Source organism: Parasteatoda tepidariorum, chromosome X2, assembly GCF_043381705.1.
Source record: "Parasteatoda tepidariorum isolate YZ-2023 chromosome X2, CAS_Ptep_4.0, whole genome shotgun sequence".
NCBI lineage: Eukaryota > Metazoa > Arthropoda > Arachnida > Araneae > Theridiidae > Parasteatoda > Parasteatoda tepidariorum.
In genome coordinates, this window is record NC_092215.1 from 23,839,406 (window position 1) to 23,859,523 (window position 20,118).

At 26.6% G+C, this 20,118-nt stretch overlaps 1 protein-coding gene across 6 annotated transcripts in view; it reads left to right on the forward strand.

Moving 5' to 3' along the window:
* The window catches only part of LOC107455086 (protein SERAC1), a 47,630-nt gene continuing 27,512 nt past the window's right edge, over positions 1 to 20,118 (forward strand). For 3 of the 6 annotated variants that reach the window (XM_043056312.2, XM_043056324.2, XM_071188220.1), the window contains exons 1-7: positions 1 to 78; positions 5,382 to 5,457; positions 7,826 to 7,944; positions 10,676 to 10,828; positions 12,735 to 12,853; positions 15,279 to 15,398; positions 18,775 to 19,060. In XM_043056312.2, coding sequence (XP_042912246.1) covers positions 5,411 to 5,457; positions 7,826 to 7,944; positions 10,676 to 10,828; positions 12,735 to 12,853; positions 15,279 to 15,398; positions 18,775 to 19,060 — 844 coding nt within the window. In that variant the 5' untranslated portion in view covers positions 1 to 78; positions 5,382 to 5,410. Of the gene's footprint in view, positions 227 to 5,381; positions 5,458 to 7,825; positions 7,945 to 10,675; positions 10,829 to 11,398; positions 11,500 to 12,734; positions 12,854 to 15,278; positions 15,399 to 18,774; positions 19,061 to 20,118 lie in introns of those variants that run through there. The other 3 variants (XM_043056318.2, XM_071188219.1, XM_071188221.1) reach the window with 2 other exon arrangements.

Sequence of the window (20,118 nt, forward strand, 5' to 3'; positions counted from 1 at the left end):
TAGTAACAGAAATGGATAGCTATAAGCGCCAGTTGTTAAGTAAATTAAACTAAGTAAACAAAAACAATTCTTGCTGTCGTTAGTATAATTTAATTTCTTCGAATTATTTATTTTTGCAATTTTTTCACAATTTTATTATAATAGATAATTGCTTATGAAGAGATACAGAAAGTTACTATAAACTATGCTTTTAATTAACGAAGTTTAGCTTCGATTATAAAAATCAGTATGCTCTTTATAAATTAGAATTCAATATGTTTTTAGTAGTATCTATGCTTAATATGTGATTTGTTAATTTAGTGGTATCAATAAAATTTGATTATGTTACTTTAATAATTCTTTATATAATTATTCAATTAAATTTTACTTTATTATAAAAAAAAATATTTAAAAGCTAGTTATTTAAATTTTTTGAAAAAGAGAGGAAAAAAAATTCCAGAAATTTTTTCTGCTTTTTAGTTTTTACTTATTTAAAAATGATACATTAAATAGCTTTAAAATTAATACTACAATTTAAACTAGATTGCAATTATATTCTGTTAAAAAAACGGTTTAGATATTTCATATTTCTTTTTAAAAAGAAGTTTCTTCCATTTGGATTGGATGGAACCTATTTATTCAGGGCAATTTAATGGTTTTTTTCAGCAGTTTTTTCAACTGTAGAAGAAAATATTCATCCCTAATTGTTAGATAACGTGAGCAAATTAGGTCATAATTTCTCTTAAAAATGTTTAAAATAAAAAAAATAACCCATGTTCTGTAGTTTTTTAAATTAGATAATGTTATTATTGAAAGAGTTCAAGTTCCTCAAAGCTTATTTTTATCTACTTGTTAAGTATGCTATGTTTACTACAGTGAAAAGTATAAATGGGAATGAGATGTTTTACTAAATTTATTGTTTTCTGTTTAATTTCTGTCACCAGTGTTTATTGTGTGTGTGCAGTGTTATTATATTATTATATATATTCAATAAATTATTGTCGTGTATGTTTAGTGCGATTATATTCTTCATTGTAATTTCCAAATTGCGTTTTCTTATTGTATGAAGAAAGAAAAAAAAAAGAAATTAAAGGAAAATCTTAAATTAATTTAAAATATTTTTAAAGTATTTTTTCTTATTTATTTAATGCTGCAATACATCTTAAGAATATAGTTAAATTTAAGGCTTCATCATGTTAAAATAAATGACAAAAAAGTAATTTATTCTTTATTTTTCAAACAATATTATAAAACATACATTAACAATTTGAGCAAATTTATAGTTATGTAGTCCAGTTGTCTTTTTCATTTCTTTTCATCCTATGAATTTGAAATGTTTTTTAAATGAAAATTAATAAATATGAATATCTCACGCCCATTTATGTTAAAATCTGTTTTGATTCAATAAATAAAAACATGGAATGTGTATTTTAACACAATTATTCCTACAAATTATATATTGCTAAATAATGTCATTATTGTAAATATTGAATTACGACATTTTTATGTATATTAATAATCAAGGAGGTAAAATAACTTTTACATACATGCACTACAAAAAAATTATTTAGATATTAAATGTTAATTTGCCTAAGTTAAGTTGTAATAAATAAGCATATTGAAGATCTTTGTTATACTTTTTTACTATGTTAACATATTTATGATCAAAGATGAAATTTTTTTAGGTAGTCTTTATCAAAATATTAATCAATAATTAAAAATATTTCTGTGAAACACTTTTTAATGGTTTAATTACTTTTAGTCTATGGCTTAGCGTGTTATTCAACCTTTTGTTATAAATAAACCAAAAAAAGAAAACATTTTTTTCCAACCCTAATTTTAACCAAGATTTAAATCAGGCAGTTTTATTAAAAAAGTGAATCCTATTTTTTTTTTAAAATAATACTTTAATTTTTTATTTATTCAAAAGAAAAAACTTTAAATATTCCTTTAATTTTTTTTCCATGTTGTGTTTAATTTTTAAAATTACTACAATATACAAAGCTTGAGTAAAATCAATTGAATAGTTCCTGAGAAATTGAATTTTAAAGAAATCGTATATTTAAAATTCAATTTCTCAAGATTCAACTAATTTCACTCAAGTTTTGTATTTTGTCATGCGAAACTATATTCTTCAAAATGATGTAAGGAATAGTATACCTTACATTTCAAAATTGTTACGACTATTATTTAATACAATAATAAATATTTATTGAAACTTAATTTTTGCATGAAATTATCTTTGGATAAAAAAATTTTATAATGATATGCAAATTTTTTTTAATTTGCTTGAAAATTTTATGGGCTATGGTGAAATACGCAAAAAGTGAATTTAACATTAAGGGATCCAAACTTTTGATTGCTCTCCTGACCAAACTATGGGGACATTATTTCCCAGATTGTGGCTACCTCATATATTTTGGATGTCAGAAATCTGAATTCGTGGAAGAAAAAGATATGCTTATTCAGAGAAAATACGTTTTTGTGTCTGATTTAGTAACTTAAAACATTCATTGGAAAAAAAAGATATGTTTATTCAGAGAAAGTACATTTTTGTGTCTGATTTAGTAACTTAAAACATTGTATGCACCAATTAATTAGCATATTTGAGGTCACCCCCTTAAACCATTAAGAATGAGTCCTAGAGCGTGAGGATCCGATCATTAGATCAAAAGTTATTCAGGGTGGTTCTTTTTTTGGCTCTCTGTACGTACAAATGTGCAAAACCCAATGATGAACGTGAATACAATATGTGTATGTATTTATGTACTTGCAGTGTATTTATACGCACATGTTTGTTGGTAATTCTATTTTTAAAATCCTTCATTTAATAAAATTAATAACAATAAAAAAAAAAAAACAATTCATGCATTGTTATAAAAGCAATCCATTACCAACAATTCCAATTACAATGTGATCAACTCCACTTGAAATTATAATTATATGTAATTGTGCTGTAATCATAGATATTACAATTACTAGTATTTAAGATTGTGTGTAATTGTTACATTATGATTTCTTGTAATGTTACCTTATGATTACAAGAAGTCATGATGACTTGCAATCCCAGGGTTTGATTATATGTAATCCTGATTATCTGTAATCACTTTTTATTATGGTTATAAATTGGGATTATAGTAACATGATTACTTGTAATCATAACTACAGAAAGTTGATTACTAAGTTGTCCTTATCTGTTAATAATTACATTTGTAATCAATTACTGTAATTGACATGCAAGTTGCAATGAAAAAATTCTGGTTATTCAAAATTTTATTCTAAAAAATTAGTCATGACTATTGAATTTATTCATCAATCATAATTCAAAAATTTACATGATGAATAACTAAATTTGCATATGAATAATCTTTCATAATAAATTTATTCTGTCGGAATTTAGTCATGAATAATATTTCTGCAAATGATGCCGATTAAAAGCTCATTAAGCTGAATAATGGAATAAATGAGAGGTAGAAAGCTTGCAGAAGAGTTTTTTCCTACACTGTTTACTTGACTTATCTTTAAAAATTTTTGATGTACAAATCTGTTAATCTGTAGATGACTAATTATCTCCAAAACTCTATTTGATAATATTATCAACAATTATCAAAAAATGTAAGTACAGTGGAAAGTCGCATATCCGGAATCGGCGGGACTTTCCGAAGTCCGTATATTTGATTTTTCCGTATAATTGACTTCCAAGGTAAACAAAGCTTAAAATGATCTGAATCTAAGAAGCAGAAAATAAATAAACATTATTTTTCGGGCAATAATGTTTTAGTATTAGAATGATATCTAATCAATCATAAACAAAATATTAGAAAAAAAATAATTATTGCTATTCTAAAAATAAATATAGAAAACGAAAAAAATTCCCAGTTATGAAAATATTAATTGCTCTCTCCACCATTTTGAACTAGAACGATTCAAGCAAGAAGGGGAAATTCCCGTCATTCAATAAGGTGGGTAGGTGGAGAAGAAAAATTCATTTCCTCCTTACTTGTCATTCAAGTTGAGGGCGGGGTAGTGACAAATTCTTATTTTCTCTCCCATCATTGGCTATCAATCAAGCATAAAGGCGTGGCATGCTAATTGGGTTCTCTTTATTTTTTCTTGTGTGACTAAAGGGGATTCCCCCTCCACTTTAACATTCAAAAAGGTTCCAGGAAATGCCTCTTTTACTAGCCAGCTGCATAGAAAGAAGGGGGAGGGAGGGGACTCAGTTGTGCTCTTTTGAAAACAACCCCCCCCCCTTTCCTGCATTCCAGAGGAGGAGCGTCATGGTCTTAGTAGATCTTCTGTTCTCTTTTCTGTTGATTTATGGGTTCAATGCATAGATCTCTAGAAGCTGAGAAGGGGAAAAACCTGTCAAAAGACTTCGTTTTTTTTTTTTTTTTTAAAAGGAGAGGGGAAGATGAAGAAATGTTTGTTTATTTTGATTGTTAAAAAGTGTCCGGGAAATCGACCCTTCCGGAAAAGGGACGTCCGGATATGGGACGTTACACTGTATAATTGTTTAACCAGGCAATGTAAAAAATATTTTTTTTAACGGCTCATTTTAAACTCTCATTCTTCACCTTAGAAGATACCAGAAGTGTTGCTCATTTATCGTTACCCAGAGGGCACCTGTGAACCAAAGTTATGGAGGCGAGCAATGTTACCCATGTCACACTGCCACAGATACCCGTTCATAGGGTGGGCCATATTCAGAGATCACTGAACAGACAAAACACGCAGAGAGAAACATCCATGCCTTGAGCGGGATTCGAACCCACAACCATTGGCTTCGCAGTCAGGCATGTTAACCACTCCGCCGCCTGGCCCCTATTGTTGAAAAATATAATAAAAGAGTTATTTTAGTATTTTAACAAATATCTGCATATTCTTATTTTGAAATATATAGGATATTTAACTGAAAATACAGTGATAGCCAAAACTGACTGTTTTTTATTAGACAAGATTTTTTTAAAAAAAAATAGGCCCCAAAAATTAAACCTGGATCAACGCCTGGTTTTGCTGTATTTCAATTCTTTTTCATAAACGTTTTTATAAATGTGTTTTAATCTTCTTACCCCTAGTTGTTTTCCTGCTGATAATATTGTTTTCTGGCTGTGGCTTTTCTAAACTGTTTCTTTATTGGTTTTAAAACAGTTTTTTTGATAACATTCTTTATTATTTTGAAAAAGACAATAAAAAATATACTATAGGAATGTAACTAAAATAAAAGTAAATTAGTTTTTGGAAATTGGGAAGTGTATATCATATTTTCTTAATTTTTTATGACCTATATTATTTAAAATTTGTATCTAATTTTTCAAGAATTTACTGTGCCAGCATTTTCTTTTGTTATTTTTTTTCAAAGATTTTTATTGTATAATTCTATAATTCTACTACTTTTTTAGGGAATATGATGAATTGAAAATTGACTGAAATGCTGTGGAATAGAAAAATATTTTACTATACCTCTGCTCTTGCTGGGTAATAAAATTTATTATTGTTTTACTAATAATTTAACATCATGAATCATTGTTGGCCAACACAAACCAAAATTCATGTATCTTAGTTACTTAATGAACATAATTAAACAGTATTAAAGTAAATATACTCATTCTCTCAAAGTAATCATGAAGCATAGTGCTCCTCTGGCCAAAACCATGTAATAAATATCAGAAGCCTTGAATTAAAGTTCCTATAAAGGTGTATCAATTAAAAATATTGGGTTTAAGTTCCAAACAAAAAATTTTTGAAAAGTTTTCAATAAAGGTGAAAAGTTGAAAATTAAATGTATTTAATAGGTGCTGTATATTTTAAAAATTTTCATGTTTGTAAAAAATCTTCAGAATATGATTATTGACTTGTGAAATTCATATTCCTGTTGTAGATAAGTGAAACATTAAAAAAAAAAGGCAATTAAAAGATATTGAAATTTTTTTTAATAAAATAGTATGTGATATTATTATTATGAAGAGTATTAGAGATGTCTTATTCAGTGCCGTTCCTGGCGGGTATGCAGCGAATGCCCCGCACGCAGGCGCCCAATTTAAGGGGCGCCAAATTCAACTATTCGAAAAAAATCAAATTATAGCAAATTATTAAAAATCAAATTATTAAAAATCAAATTATAGCAAAGCTGTAAACTTTGATTACAGGAAGAAACAGTAAACTAATATAAGAAGTAACTTCTACACTTTGCTTCTACACTGGAATTTATGACCTCTATATTGTACGTTAATAGTCTATTTTATTTGATGTCGAAAATAAATTTTTTGTCATATTTTTTCGTTGTTTTATTTTATTACGCCCATTTTCATAATCAAACACTTACACTAAAGTGACTTTAGTCTATAAGGAAACTATTCAGTTTAAACCTCAAACTAAAAATGATTATGAAAATTGGCCTTATCATCAAAATTTAAGCATAGTATATAGGGGCGCACAAAATTATTCTTGCACGCAGGCGTTCGCCACCCCAGGAACGGCACTGGTCTTATTTGTTATTATTTATTTATAAAAGATGTATTACAAATAAATTTGTATCTAACTGATTTATGGTTTTGATTTTGTTTATATAATATGCAATATTAGAATTCCATAAGAATTATCTATAAGTGAGAATTAAGGATTAGATTGAATTGTTAAATAGTTAATTAAAATTGGATAAGTAAAATCTTGTATTGAAATTAAACTAAATTATTATCTGAAATTATTAAAATATTAACTAAATTATTTAACTGACATATTTTTTATAATGACTTAGCCTTCATTTTTTAGTAGTTTTAATAAAAATGATTTTATATCAGCATAGGCATAAACTTTTCCTGTTGTATCAGCAATAAATATGTTCAAAAATGTAGACCTCTGCCAACTTAAATTTTTTTTTTTCTGTTAAGAATTAAAAAGATATCGTTGAATTTTCTTGTGCCCTGCTGACCAAAAATAAAAATTTCAATTTTTTTTTTTGGTTTTTAATTTTTTTCATAGTTATTGCAACCATAAAATATTTCTAATTTTTTCTTAAAAATTATAAGAAGTTGAAATTTTTTTGCACCCATCTAACCGAGAAGTACCCAAACTGATATCAATAAAAAAGTTTTGCAATACTTTTGTTCAGAGAATATGCTAATTTCTCTTTATTTTTTTAAAAGAAAATAAGGTACACAGGGCTGATTGTGCTCCGGAAAAATCTGGATTTCGGGATTTTTCATTAACAGTGATCCGGAAGTTTCCGGAGATCGAAGGTCCAGACGTTTAAAAAAATCATTAATCACAGAAGTTTCCGGAAATCAAATTTTCAAAGATGGAACTTAAAAACACAGTTTATTTTATTTGTTAGTAAGGGAGAGCTAGAGAGATACTTCATAAGCTTATATTCATGATTAATATTTATTCTTTATCAGTAAATAGTTATTATAATCACAAACTCAAGAAAGAAAGACATATTTGTAAATTTTAATTACTTCTCCAGGTCATCATAGGTATATGTAAATGGTATAGGTATGTGTAAAATTTTAAATATATTTTTAAGTAAACTAAGAAATATTGAGAAAAAGGAAAACAACCTTGTTTAAATTTTTTTCTCAATTTTTAAATTTAAACCGTTTTTTTTTGTTTTTTTTAACTCAAGAAATTTTCCGGAATTTTGACTTGGACTCACATTCATCCCTGGGTACACAGCTTTTCAAATTATTAACTAAGCTACAGGCATTGCTGTCAACAGTGTATTACTTGCTCTTTAATTGTGTAACCGTATACTTATATGTTAATTATTAAATCATATTGTACACTTCATATTATGTTTCTAAAAATTTTCTGTGATTAAATATATTTTTTTTCCTATTTTGTATAGTGGATGTTATTCACTGAGGTGCTTACATAAAGCTCTAAAAGTCCAATGTGAAATTCCAACTTGTGATGAAGTAACAGCAGAAGAGGAAACTTCATTTATCTCTATACCAGAGATATCAGGTATGATTATTAAACTGGAAGCAATGTGAAATGATAGGTGCCAATACCTTTACATGCGTTTTTGGAGCCAGTGTTGGAAATTTGTCAAAAGCCAATGCATCACATCGTTGCTTTTTCTATTATTTGTCAATGTTCTTTGAAACCGATCAATAAATTTTGAGATAAATGATTTTTAAAAAATTTTATTGTGATGCATTTTAGTTTACTTAAAGAAATGGGAATATCAGAAAAAATCAAGGAAGACAAGATTGGATATAAAATGTCACGGAAAAACATAGTTTTACCCCAAAACCTGGAATTGTCTGATAACTCTTCACCTTATCTAATTTCAGGGCTTCATGCTTTTCTTTGCAGTTATGCGAAGTAATATTAAAAAATAATAAAATTAAAGGTTAAATTGACAGTCATTTGGTAGATTATTGAGATTCTTTTTTTGTTATGCTTCAGCATTTCTGCCAATAAAAAAAAAGCAATTGGATACGTAGAATTTGGAAAACTTTTGTCTTCTCATTCCCAAAAACAATGTTTTAAAAGCAGTGGTAGAGCTCAATGAATTGAAGGTGTACAGACTTTTCTGCCTTTTCAATGGGCTTGTGATTTCTGATTGCATCTCTTTACCACAGTGTTTGAGCCGAGGAACTTCCAAACAAATTTAAAATTGCTTTTCTTTTCTACAAAAAAATTTGTTTTCATGTTGTGATTTTTTCTGCTCTGATAAAGCAATTCCATTTTCGATGCGTCTCTATAAAAATGATAGTGTTAGTGCACTGTTTGATTTGTTGATCAGTTCTGAAATGCCTGAACGTATGGATTGTTCACTGATCAAGTTTTTCATCTGGGTTTAAGACAGTCAACAACAGAGCCTCATCACTTTGTAATTTTCTTCTCTCCTTTTGATTAAATAAATATAAAATTTCATAAAATTTTAAATTTGTGAAGCTAGCACTGAGGAATCGTTCACTTATTGCAGAAGGTATTTAAAGTATTTATTTCAGTAATTAGATATTTTAAATAGGCAATAGCAAATCGTATATGGTTTAAATTTATCATTTTCAAAACATTAATTAATCCCTTTATCATTCTTGTTAAAAATAATTGATATTAAGAATTAAATGATCACGGAATTATTAAAATAGTTATTAGAACAGAGGAACCATTTACTTCTGGCACAAATGTTTAGCTACTCAAAAAATGTGCTTTTTTTTCAAAATTATTAAAATTCTTTTTTTAATGATTTACTTAATGAAATATTGACCCCAATGGCTAATTTTAATAAAATATTGAATTTTTAAAATAGAGTGACATTTTGATCCAATTTTTTTTTCTAAACATAATAAATTACCCCTTTTTTTAATTTTTACATATTCAACCCTAAATAACAGTTTAAATAATTAAGTTGAATAGACAATTTAATTATTGAAAATTTATTTGAGAGCCATTCACTAATTTACTTACATAATGTGATTTTATGTATGTGCTCCTTTTCTGCTTATTCATGACGCCTGTTTATCGTAAGTAAATGTTAAGGTAATATGGAAAACAGAGATTTTTGGTTATAAAGAAGAGTCAACAGTTAAAAACGATTTTTGATTTTTTTCAGGTACTTTCCTGCATTTCTTTTCTCAATAAAATTTCAGTTTTTTATTATCTATTTGTCTTTAAAGATTTTAAATATAAATCCCTATGCATACCTGCCAACTCTTCCAGATTTTCCGGAAGATTTTATTTTCATATTTAAAGTGGTAGTAAGAATATACTATTTTTTCTTTTAAAAATTTAATTTTTAGATGATTTTGATGACCACTATTCTTTCAAAAATTAAACACATATATTAATATGCGTTACTATCATGATTGTCAGCTTAAGTTTTCTCAAATGCAACGTATTTGTTTGCTTAAAATTGAAGTTTTAATTCCATTTTAATACCACTGGGAAAAATGATAATGGGAGGGATTAAAAGTTGGCAGGTATGCCTATGGCAGAATCATTTCCAACGTTTTTTTAAATTTTTGGCAATTATTACTACTAATTTCCACTTGCTTTTTAAAAATTTTGGTATTTCTTAGTTGATATTATTTTGAGACCTAAAATTCTAATCACGCTTTTAAAGTAAATAATCACTTTTTGACGCACTCAATTTACACTGATAGTATTGTAAGTCCATGTAGTGTTTCAATTGTTTTTATCCAAAAGTTATTGATATTAGTTTTTACTTGGTGTTTTAAGATTCTGATTCATTTCAAACAATATGATATGGGAAATTCAAATTGTGCATTAAAATATTTATTTTGACATTATGATTCTATTGCTTTTCATAATAATTCTTTGGCAGCTATTGTTATTGGCTTCCACATAGTTTTTAAAATCCACTATTTTTAATACAATATTACAGGCAAATCTCGAAATGAAACATATAGTTGAGTAACCCTTTTTTAGCTTTTTTTTTTTACCCTTTTTAATTAGCATGATCTCTTTGTTGATCTTTTTTTGGTAGTTACTTAGGAATTTCTTTAAATAATCTATTCTTGCATTGTAATTTATTTATTATCGTTTAGCGGTATTTTTTTTAAAGCATGACTATTAGATCAAAAGATATAAAGATTGTAATGTTTATTAATTTTTTTGGTGCACTGTGTGTTGGTTGTAGTATAGAAACTTCAGTTTTCCTTAACTTTATTTTATTTGTTGTTTGTTTAATTTTATTATATCTTTATTTGTTTATTTAATGTAGAATACTACTTTGACGATGAAGATGTATCACAGAAGTTTTTTCCTCATCATAACACTTCTCAATTTTGGATGTTACTAATGCTGACTAAGTCTAAAAATCGTTCTGTACGTCACAAAGCTGTCAAACTTTTGTCTAATTTAAACAATTTGGAAAGTAAGATAAATCTATATATGAGTATTTGTTTCTGAATTTGCTTATTATTCTAATTTGTTCTTTAAATATATCTAGAATTGATGAAAAGTATGACTTTCATGTCACAAGCCAGAAAAACATAAGATTACAAATTAATAGCACTATAATAGTTCTTATATTTAGTTTAGAATTAAATTTTTTCAAAGCTTAATTGTGAAATTTTAAAATTAAAATTTGTTAATCTTATTATTTTATATAGTGTAATCATATTTTCTCAGAGCCTAGGGAATAAATTCGGGAAAATTACCTACATTTACTATCATATACTCATTTTTTAAAAATTCCTTATAGGTGCAAAACTGGATCCGGAAATCGGAAAACCGGAACGAAATTCAATAAAATTTCCCACCATTTTTTGAAAAAAAAAGTTTTTTTCCTCATAAGATTTTAGGATTTTTCTTTCTATTTTGAGAGGTATTTACCTTACCATCATTTTGGAAATAATCATTAGTGTATTACTTCATCGTTTTTCTTCTTTCCTAAAATTCATGCAGTTGTTAAGGATTCAAAAATAAATATTGCTTNCAATAAAAAAACGGCTTTTTGTAGCGATTCAGAAAACCGGAAAAATCAGTTATCCGGAATAGCAATGGTCCCGATAGTTCCGGATAATCGGTTCTCTACTGTAGAAGGTATTTACATAATTTAGACTTTTTTTCCCTGTATACTTTTACTATCTTGTTTTTCTCTTAATTATATTTATGTCTCATTTATTTTTTATTTTATAACTGAGAGAAAAATAAGTTGCCCCTTTTTTAACATCTTGTTCTAGTTTTATGTTCTTACCTAATTTATCATTTAATATATTTCCTGCGGGCGAAAATTAAATATAACAAGGCTTACTTTTTGTATCATTGAAAATTTTACTTTTGATTGGGTTTAATTCCTATTAATTTTATCATTAATTTTATATTTTAATAAAAAATTTTAGAATTCTGGTACTCTTGTTTTTTTTCATGTTTTTAAAGACATAATTTTCTAATAAATTTTTAATGTTTTTCTCTCTGTGTTATGATTTTTTCATCGTAATAAGGGGTTGGATGTTTTCTTTTCTTTATAACAAATTTAATTAAATTTTTTAATCAATATAAAATAGTGGAAAAAAGGTTAAAATGTTATTCATAACTAAGAGGACAATCCTGAACATTTGTCATATTTTGCATATTTTATTTTTTGGGATATTATTTTATTTAGCTGATAATAAGTAAGCTGATAATAAAGAAAGATTTTAATTACTATTGAATTCAAAATGTCTGGATAATTTAGTATTTTAAAAAATATTTTTTTATGAATTAGTGTCTGTAATACATAGTATATGTGTATAGCAGAGATAATAAATTTATTAATAATTAAATGTAAGCATTTATTATTATTATCAAATTTGGGCAAAAAACTCAGATTAATTAGGTTTATTTTTATATTTAATTTGCATTACACATTAATGTTATTAGCAAGTTTATCTTCATTAATAATAATGAATTAATGATTCATTATTAACTGAAATTGTGTTTTAGGATATCTTCTCTTCATTATTTTTAAATATATGTATAAAAATAGCATTTTATTTTAATTTACACAAAAACTTGAGATACACGCTTTTTTTTTCTTTAAAAATGTCACTTTCGTTCATTTTTGCATCATGCAGGAGCAATGTTTAAAATTAAATTAAGCACGGATATAAAATTAAACATTAAATGAGAAAAGAATGTGCAACAGGAAAATTTCATAACTACTTTGCCTAAGAGCTCAATGCTTATAAGGATTAAAGAAATTATATTTGAATTAAAAATTATATTAAATTGCATTTGTTGCTTTTAATTGCCATAAATTATAATTCTTGAGAACTAACTTATATTTTAAATTTAAGAGTGGGAATATGTGATGATTTCTCAAGCTTGTGAACCATCCACTGCTATTGGTCTTGCTCGATCCCTGAAGATACACAGATCTTTTTTTATATCCCCCCAAAAGAGAACCAGTAAAATGGTAAGAAATTTATTAGCTTAAAAGCTATAATTGTATTTAAATTTTTTTTGACATTTATTAAAAATTGTGTTTGTTATTATTGTTATCCTTTGTTCACATATAGTTCTACAGTGAAACCTGTAAGTTGACTATATCTGTAATTTAACCCTCTATTTAAGTTGATCGTGATTATTAGAAACTGAATTTATCAGATTTAATATAAGGAAACACATTACTTCATAACCTAATCACCTGTCTATCTTGTATTTTGATCACTGAAATCAGTAAAATTTGTCTAGGAGTGTTATAGAATGCTATTAGTGGCTGGGACAATCTCTTCCTCCCACTGTTGCTACTCATTCTCAATCACACACCATTGGAGCTTGTACACACTAGACTGCTAATATCAACACAGGAGCAACTTAAGTCCGGTGAACTTAATATAGCTCTCCTGGTCTTTTGCAATATGCAGTGAATCAACTAGTGATATCTATTCATCAAATTCTATCTCAAATAAAATTCTTGTGGAGGAGTAATGTAGTGTAACTATCACTACAATAATACAATTCCAATTCACTAGTATGTAGGATGTGTTAACTGGAATCTATCTTGGAGTACATTTTGATAGATGGTTGACATCGTCAACATTCAAACTAATAATCAAACATTTACTTTATTTTAAATTTTAGTTCTGATAGTTAGTCTACTCATAATCTGTTTCACAAAGGTATTATCATTTAATTTTTGAAGGAAGTTTGCTACCTCTTCCTTTTTGAGACTTAAACACATACATCTTTTTTTAAAAACATCATCCAACAAAGTAAAAGAGTTTATTTTTACCCTTTGGGAGGACATAAGCAAATTAAAGTATAAAAAATACTACCCGTAATATTTGGAAACATAAAAAAAGTTAAATGAAATACCCATTTTGGTAGATATAAAAAGAACTTTTATGGAAATTTTTTTTAAATAATAGCATGCAGTAATATCACATAAAAACATGATTTGTATAGCAAATTTTCAAAATATTTTTAAAATGCAATTTAAGTACAGTTTGGAACATGTGAATTTTATTGAGTTAATAATTTCCAACATTTTTTTATACTTAGTGTATCTTTTAAAATGAAAATGGTAATTATGTGGTAGCACTTTGCACTCTTGTGTGACAGGTCTGGGGCTCTATCCACGAACCAGGCAAGGTTAACTTAGTCATTCATTCCTTCTGTAGGTCAATAAAATGTGTACCAAGCATGCTTTGGAACTAAACATTGGGGGTTCCATGTTCTCTAACCACCTAACCTGAATAACTGCTCCCCAAAGCCAATTTTCAAGAAAACTGGGATGGTCACTGTAGACCTTGGCCCTCTGTGGGCTGTGGCACTACTGAGTTCAAAATTCTCAATTTGAGTTATGTACCTAAGGAATTAATCTGTGTTTTTAATCACTAGTAGGTTACTCAAGTTCAATTAAATATGTATGTTACCCATATCTGATACTTTTAAGTTAGCATTAAAAACTGAATTTGATTTTTTTACAACTAAAATTAAAACTTTGTTTTTTTTTAAAAAATTAATTCAAATCAGTGATTTGTTTTAAGAAAATTATTTGATTTAAATCACTACAGTTCCGGCTGTGTAACAAGTAAATTACTCTTTCTCAGTTAGTAGTCAGAGGTAAAAGTTGTAAAATTTCTCAAGACTCATATTTTTGAGATGTGCCCCATATTTTTAAATGTAAAAAAAGATCTTTATAATACCAATTATTTTTCTGTTTAATAAATACTGAAAAAAAGAAAACAGTTTTTCTACAAAACTTGGACATTAAAATCTGGTAAAAAATTTAATTAATTTACCAAATGCTTATAGTATTTATACAGAAAAAATAAAAATTTTAACAAATAATTTCACTTTAATTTAAAGTTACAGTCTACACTCTTTATTACGACCCCCCATTAGTGCGACCCTTCCTCTATGTTAATCTCTACAAGAAGCCAGTTTGTTTTTCCAAAGACCCAATATTACTTAAATTTCAATTAAAACATCCAAATTGATATGTTTATTCCAATATAGCGACCAAAATTTTGTGTCATTTTTTTTAATTTCCAGAAAATTATGTTTTTTTTTTTAAATTCCCAGCCTTATATAACAAAAATATCATTCTCCAGTTTTTCAAAAATGTCACTTTCCTGGCATTATTTGAGTCAGAAGATTGACTTAACAGCTAGATTCATTAAAGTGAGTTCTCTTTATTCTTCTCTTGTTAAGTATCTTATAAAGAGTAGGTATGAGTTTTTTTTAAAAAAGTTTTTAGCGCATTTTTAGTTTTAAGAATTTCGGATTTGAAAATTTCAAGTTTTTGGAACATCACCCAATTGCATTTGGTGGGAAAATTTTATATTATTTTAGAATATCAATTATTTTGGAATTTATATTATTTTAAATTGCAGAGTGACACATGCCAATCATTACTTGACCTCATTACTTCATTGCCTACAGATGAAGTTGATTCTTCTGTGCAATTATTGTTAGATAGAGCCAAGAAAATTGGTTATCAAATGTTACAAAAGGTATGGTTATTTTTCTTTATTTAAATAAAAACTTTTTAACTTCAGTGTATTAAAATATTCTAGTAGCAATTTAGTAGCAGTCAAGCTCATTTGTTTCATTATTTTGGTAAACTTAAGAATAATCTACTGAGTGTTATTTAGGTAATATTTGTGATCTATTTAATTTTTCCATTTCTTGAAACCATAGCTTTGAACTTTTTTGTTAACCTTTCTTATACATTTTACATAAAATAGTTTGGTTGTATATATTATTTTTAAGTGCAAAAGTAAGTTTTTTAAATGGAGAAAAATAGCAAATGTCTAGTAGCAAATATTGAAAGGAAAATTTTCAGATACCCTATTGTCACTGCACTGAGAGTAGTTAAACCGATTAGTATTTTCATGTCTATAATTTGCCTCAAAAATCATTAAATTTTGCATATGTTGTAAAATATTTTTTTTTTACCATTTATTACACAACTTATATTAAACAAAGAAAATGAAATGTTTTGCTTATCCATTATATATGTTATCAAAAATTAAGATTGTTTGTGGATTGTAAAATACATTAAAAACATGAAAAAGTTTATTTATTTCAATCTTCTTAAAAAATATTAATGTTATAATCTGAAAACAACTATTGTAACACACATTCCTTTATGCGATAATTTGATTTATGAATCATTTGAAATGTACCAAAGTAAAAAATCTTGTTCTTATAGTTTTACAGAATTTTCTGAAATATTTTTGTAAAATTGTACATAATGAAAAGAGACTAAAATAATTAGTTCAATTTTTTTTTAAATAAAACTATGGTAAAGCCATTTTAAAATCTGACTCAATTTTAAAATCCGACCTATGTTTCTAATCATTGTAGTTATTTTATTTATAAATCAGTTTTAACCTCTAGTAGCACAAAATATTGATAAATATAGAAAATAATGATCCACTCTAAAGTTCTGGATAATTGCAACATCGTTTGTCATTGCAAAAAATTTGTCGTTCTGTATTTTAGAAACGCTGAGGAACTTTGATCATTATCTTCACCATACTGGTCGTTAAAAATGTTTCATGCCATTTACAATGCTCATAGATTACCATGTGATATTTTTTAAATGTTTGTTTCAAAATATATTTAATAGCATTTGTGAACAACATTGAATGCCAATCAATATTTTCGCAGTGATATTCTTAAAAGTAATTTATTGTAGACCTTGATCTATATCCTTTTAATACAGTGCAGGTTCAATTTTGATCTCTTTTGTGCAAATTTTATTTAAAAACTTATTTACGGGATGANTTTGATAAAACATCGATTAACGACACTTTTTTGTCGATCCAGGAAACCGGGAAATTAAGACATCCGGGATAGCGATGGTCCCGAGCATCCCGGATAATTGGTTCTTTATTGTACAGACATTAGTATTGAATTGGTTTTTTAAAATAAAATACTTATTCAATTTGTTTATTTTTTAAAAGTTTTTGTGTATTTTTATTACAGTGTCGGGTTTTTGAATAATGTTTTATTAAGGAAATGGTATTTATTTAAAGAGTATCTACCTAATATAGTTTTGTGTTGCTAAATCTGTGTTTAATTATTTTATTTCCATTTAATATTTTTAAACAATTATTGCTCTATTAGTGTGTAAAATTTCTTGCATTCTTATATTTAATAAATTTTTTACTTAAAATTCCTTAGAAGTGCCAAATGTTGCATACCATGCACCTTTTTTTACCCCTCCTGAAATCTCCTGAATTCTTGTTAGGGAAACTCCTGAATGTTAATTTTGCTAGGTTGGCACGTCTGGGATGATTTTCAAAAAATTTGTAATTATTGAAAAATGTATTATAACTTATTGCTTATTATTCGACTTTTATGGATAAAACCTCAATTTAACTTCTGTACTTATTTCTGCTTTTTCCATTTTTTTTCTTCAGATCTTAGGGAATCTGTTCTGCATTTACTCAATTTTTAATACTTACAGAGTTCGCCATTGTTATGTAAAAATTAATTAAGGTGTTGATTTTAATTATACTCTAAATATTTTTTGTTCAAATTGAAAACAATCAATATCATTTAGTTATGGAGACTGAAATTTGAGGTTATTTAAAATATAGATTTTTTTCAAAAAATTTAGTTTTATTGTATGTTTTATATCATCTCTAAATCAATTCCCCTGTTAAATGACTCAATTGCGTATAATATTTTCTATTAAAAATATATATACTATTTCAAGTTACCTCATTCCTTTGGAACTTGAAGTTATAACAAAAAGCGTTGTGAAATACTCATTTTTAAGCCTGTGTTACAAGGCAATAGCAAGACTTTCTTGTAACACTATTGGAAGATTTGAAAATTTTAAAGATTTTAAAAACAAGCAGTTGTTGCATTTTTATTACAAATGTTATTATTATTAAGAGTAATTTTATTTTAGTTTGTAATGTTTGAAATATAGAAATTGCTCACAGTATTAATTTCTCCCATTTTCTTTTCAAAGCAAAAATACTCTCTTCTGTTAAATAGTTCAGAAACTCTGAACAAAAATCATTTGAACTGACCAATGTTTTTACCTTTTTAATTAAAATTAATTTTTTGGGGAAATTTCAAATTTATGAGTTGATACCTAAAATTTTGTTACTATTAAGACTTAAAAGATAGACAGTGTTCACATAAGTATCTTAAATTTTCTTGAATGATTTTTTTTGTTGAGTTTTTTCTTTTTGGAATTATCTTATAAATAGTGGGTTGACTAGATGCAACTCAAAGTGAATTTTTGATTGGAACATGTTTATTTTTTCATATATTTATTCAGAATTATTGTAAATTATATTTCTGCATTTAAAATAGAATTTATTTGTAATAGCAGTTATTCTTATTACTCATATTTAGAAATTATAACATATTTTATTAGTTTTTTTCATAAATTAAATGATTGGGTGAAAAGCAAATTTACTTGTATTTGTCATTTTACCCTTCCACTTGATTTAATGGCAATTAAAGTTCATTCTTATGTAAACTAGCTTCCTTTCTGTTTCACTATTTCAATAATTTTCTATGAAATTATTCTTTTGGCTTAAAACTTTTGATAAATTTTGTCTTTGTTCAGTTAAAATATTATTTTAACTCCAAAAAGATTCAAAGATGCATGGATCTTTTTTAGCATTTTTTGCTACAATCATAAAATTTTAATTTTATGCAAATTTTGATAAAATAATGTTTTCAGTATTCTCATTCAAATCTTGATATTGTAGAGTTTTTTTTCCAATAAACTAATATTTTAATTTTCTAATATTGTATGATATTGTCTTGCATAAATATCATTTTCTAAATTTCTTTTTGTGTTTACTGAATACTTTTTTTCAATTTTAATTGTAGTTCAATAATATATTATTATAGAATAGTTCAGACATGGATACAGAACCAGAAACTTTCATGGATTTTTATCATTCTGAAAGGAAAAAGAAGGACCTTTTAATATTCAGCCAACTTTGTTTAGAAGTTGTTTTCAATTATTCTACCATTAAGTCTCATAAACTCATGTTGGTTAAAGGTGGTATTTTGAAGCTCTTTTGGGATATTTTAGAATGTACTAAGCAACAAGCTGTTATCCAAAGTCTTGTGGCACGCACACTGGCTAATTTTGCATTGGAGATAGAGTTAAAAAATCATTTGTACTGTACAGGTAAAGTGCATTTAATCTTCTATTTTTATGTTTAAAACATGATATATCCTAATTAACAATATACAGGGTTACCACAGACAGAGAAAACCAGGAATAGTGGGAATTATCAAAAAATTTTATGAATCTGGAGACATCAGAGAATTGTGGACAATATTAGGAAAAATCATTATATATTTTGCATACATCAATTCATCTTTGCTTTGTTCAATATTCTTATAATTTTCAACTAGTGGTTGTAGTTAAATTTATTTTTAAAAAATGTCCCGTTTTTCTTATTATTTTTAAATGTAACATATAATTTTTTTAAAATATTTTAATCAAAAAAGAAAAACCATAATGTTTAGGTATTAGGGAAAAAAAGTTTGTCTCTGACTTAGAAAACTAAGCATTTTAAATATCGAGTGAAAAGAGACACATCATTTAATGTCTAAGAGTCCATTAAGCAATTGACGCAAGTAAAATGTTTTGTTTCAGTTAATACTTTATCTCAATAGTATGCATGATTTGGCTGATTTGTTAACATTGAGAGCCTTTGGTTGTTTAGAATAATTCCTTCTTGAAGATGGTAATGCCAAGCCACATCTTTCACAGCTAGTGAGAATTTTTATAATGGATTGGCCAGCATGGTTCTAATCATTTGTATCTTTATGTAATAATCAATTTGTTATCTGTGTAGTGTATTAAAATTTGAAGAATATCGTAAAATTCAATATAATTCTAAGGATGACCCCTTAAATCTGATGTATATATTGATGTCTCGATGATATCTGATGTCTCGAGGGTTTCCATGTACTGTAAACCCTAGCTACATCCCTGCATATAAATCAAGTTTTTTCTTTCTAAATTGCAAGGTATGGTTGTTTCATTAAGAGGATACCCGTACAACACAAAAAACACTTCAATTAATGCCTGAGTCATTTCCTGTTTGCGTGCTTTCTTGTTTTGATTATTAGAATTAGCAACTCAAATCGTGTGATTTAACACCTTTGAGCTTTTGTTAAGATTTTTTTCAAGTCTAAGTTTTATGTCAACAAATCTACAATCACAAAAACTTAAAA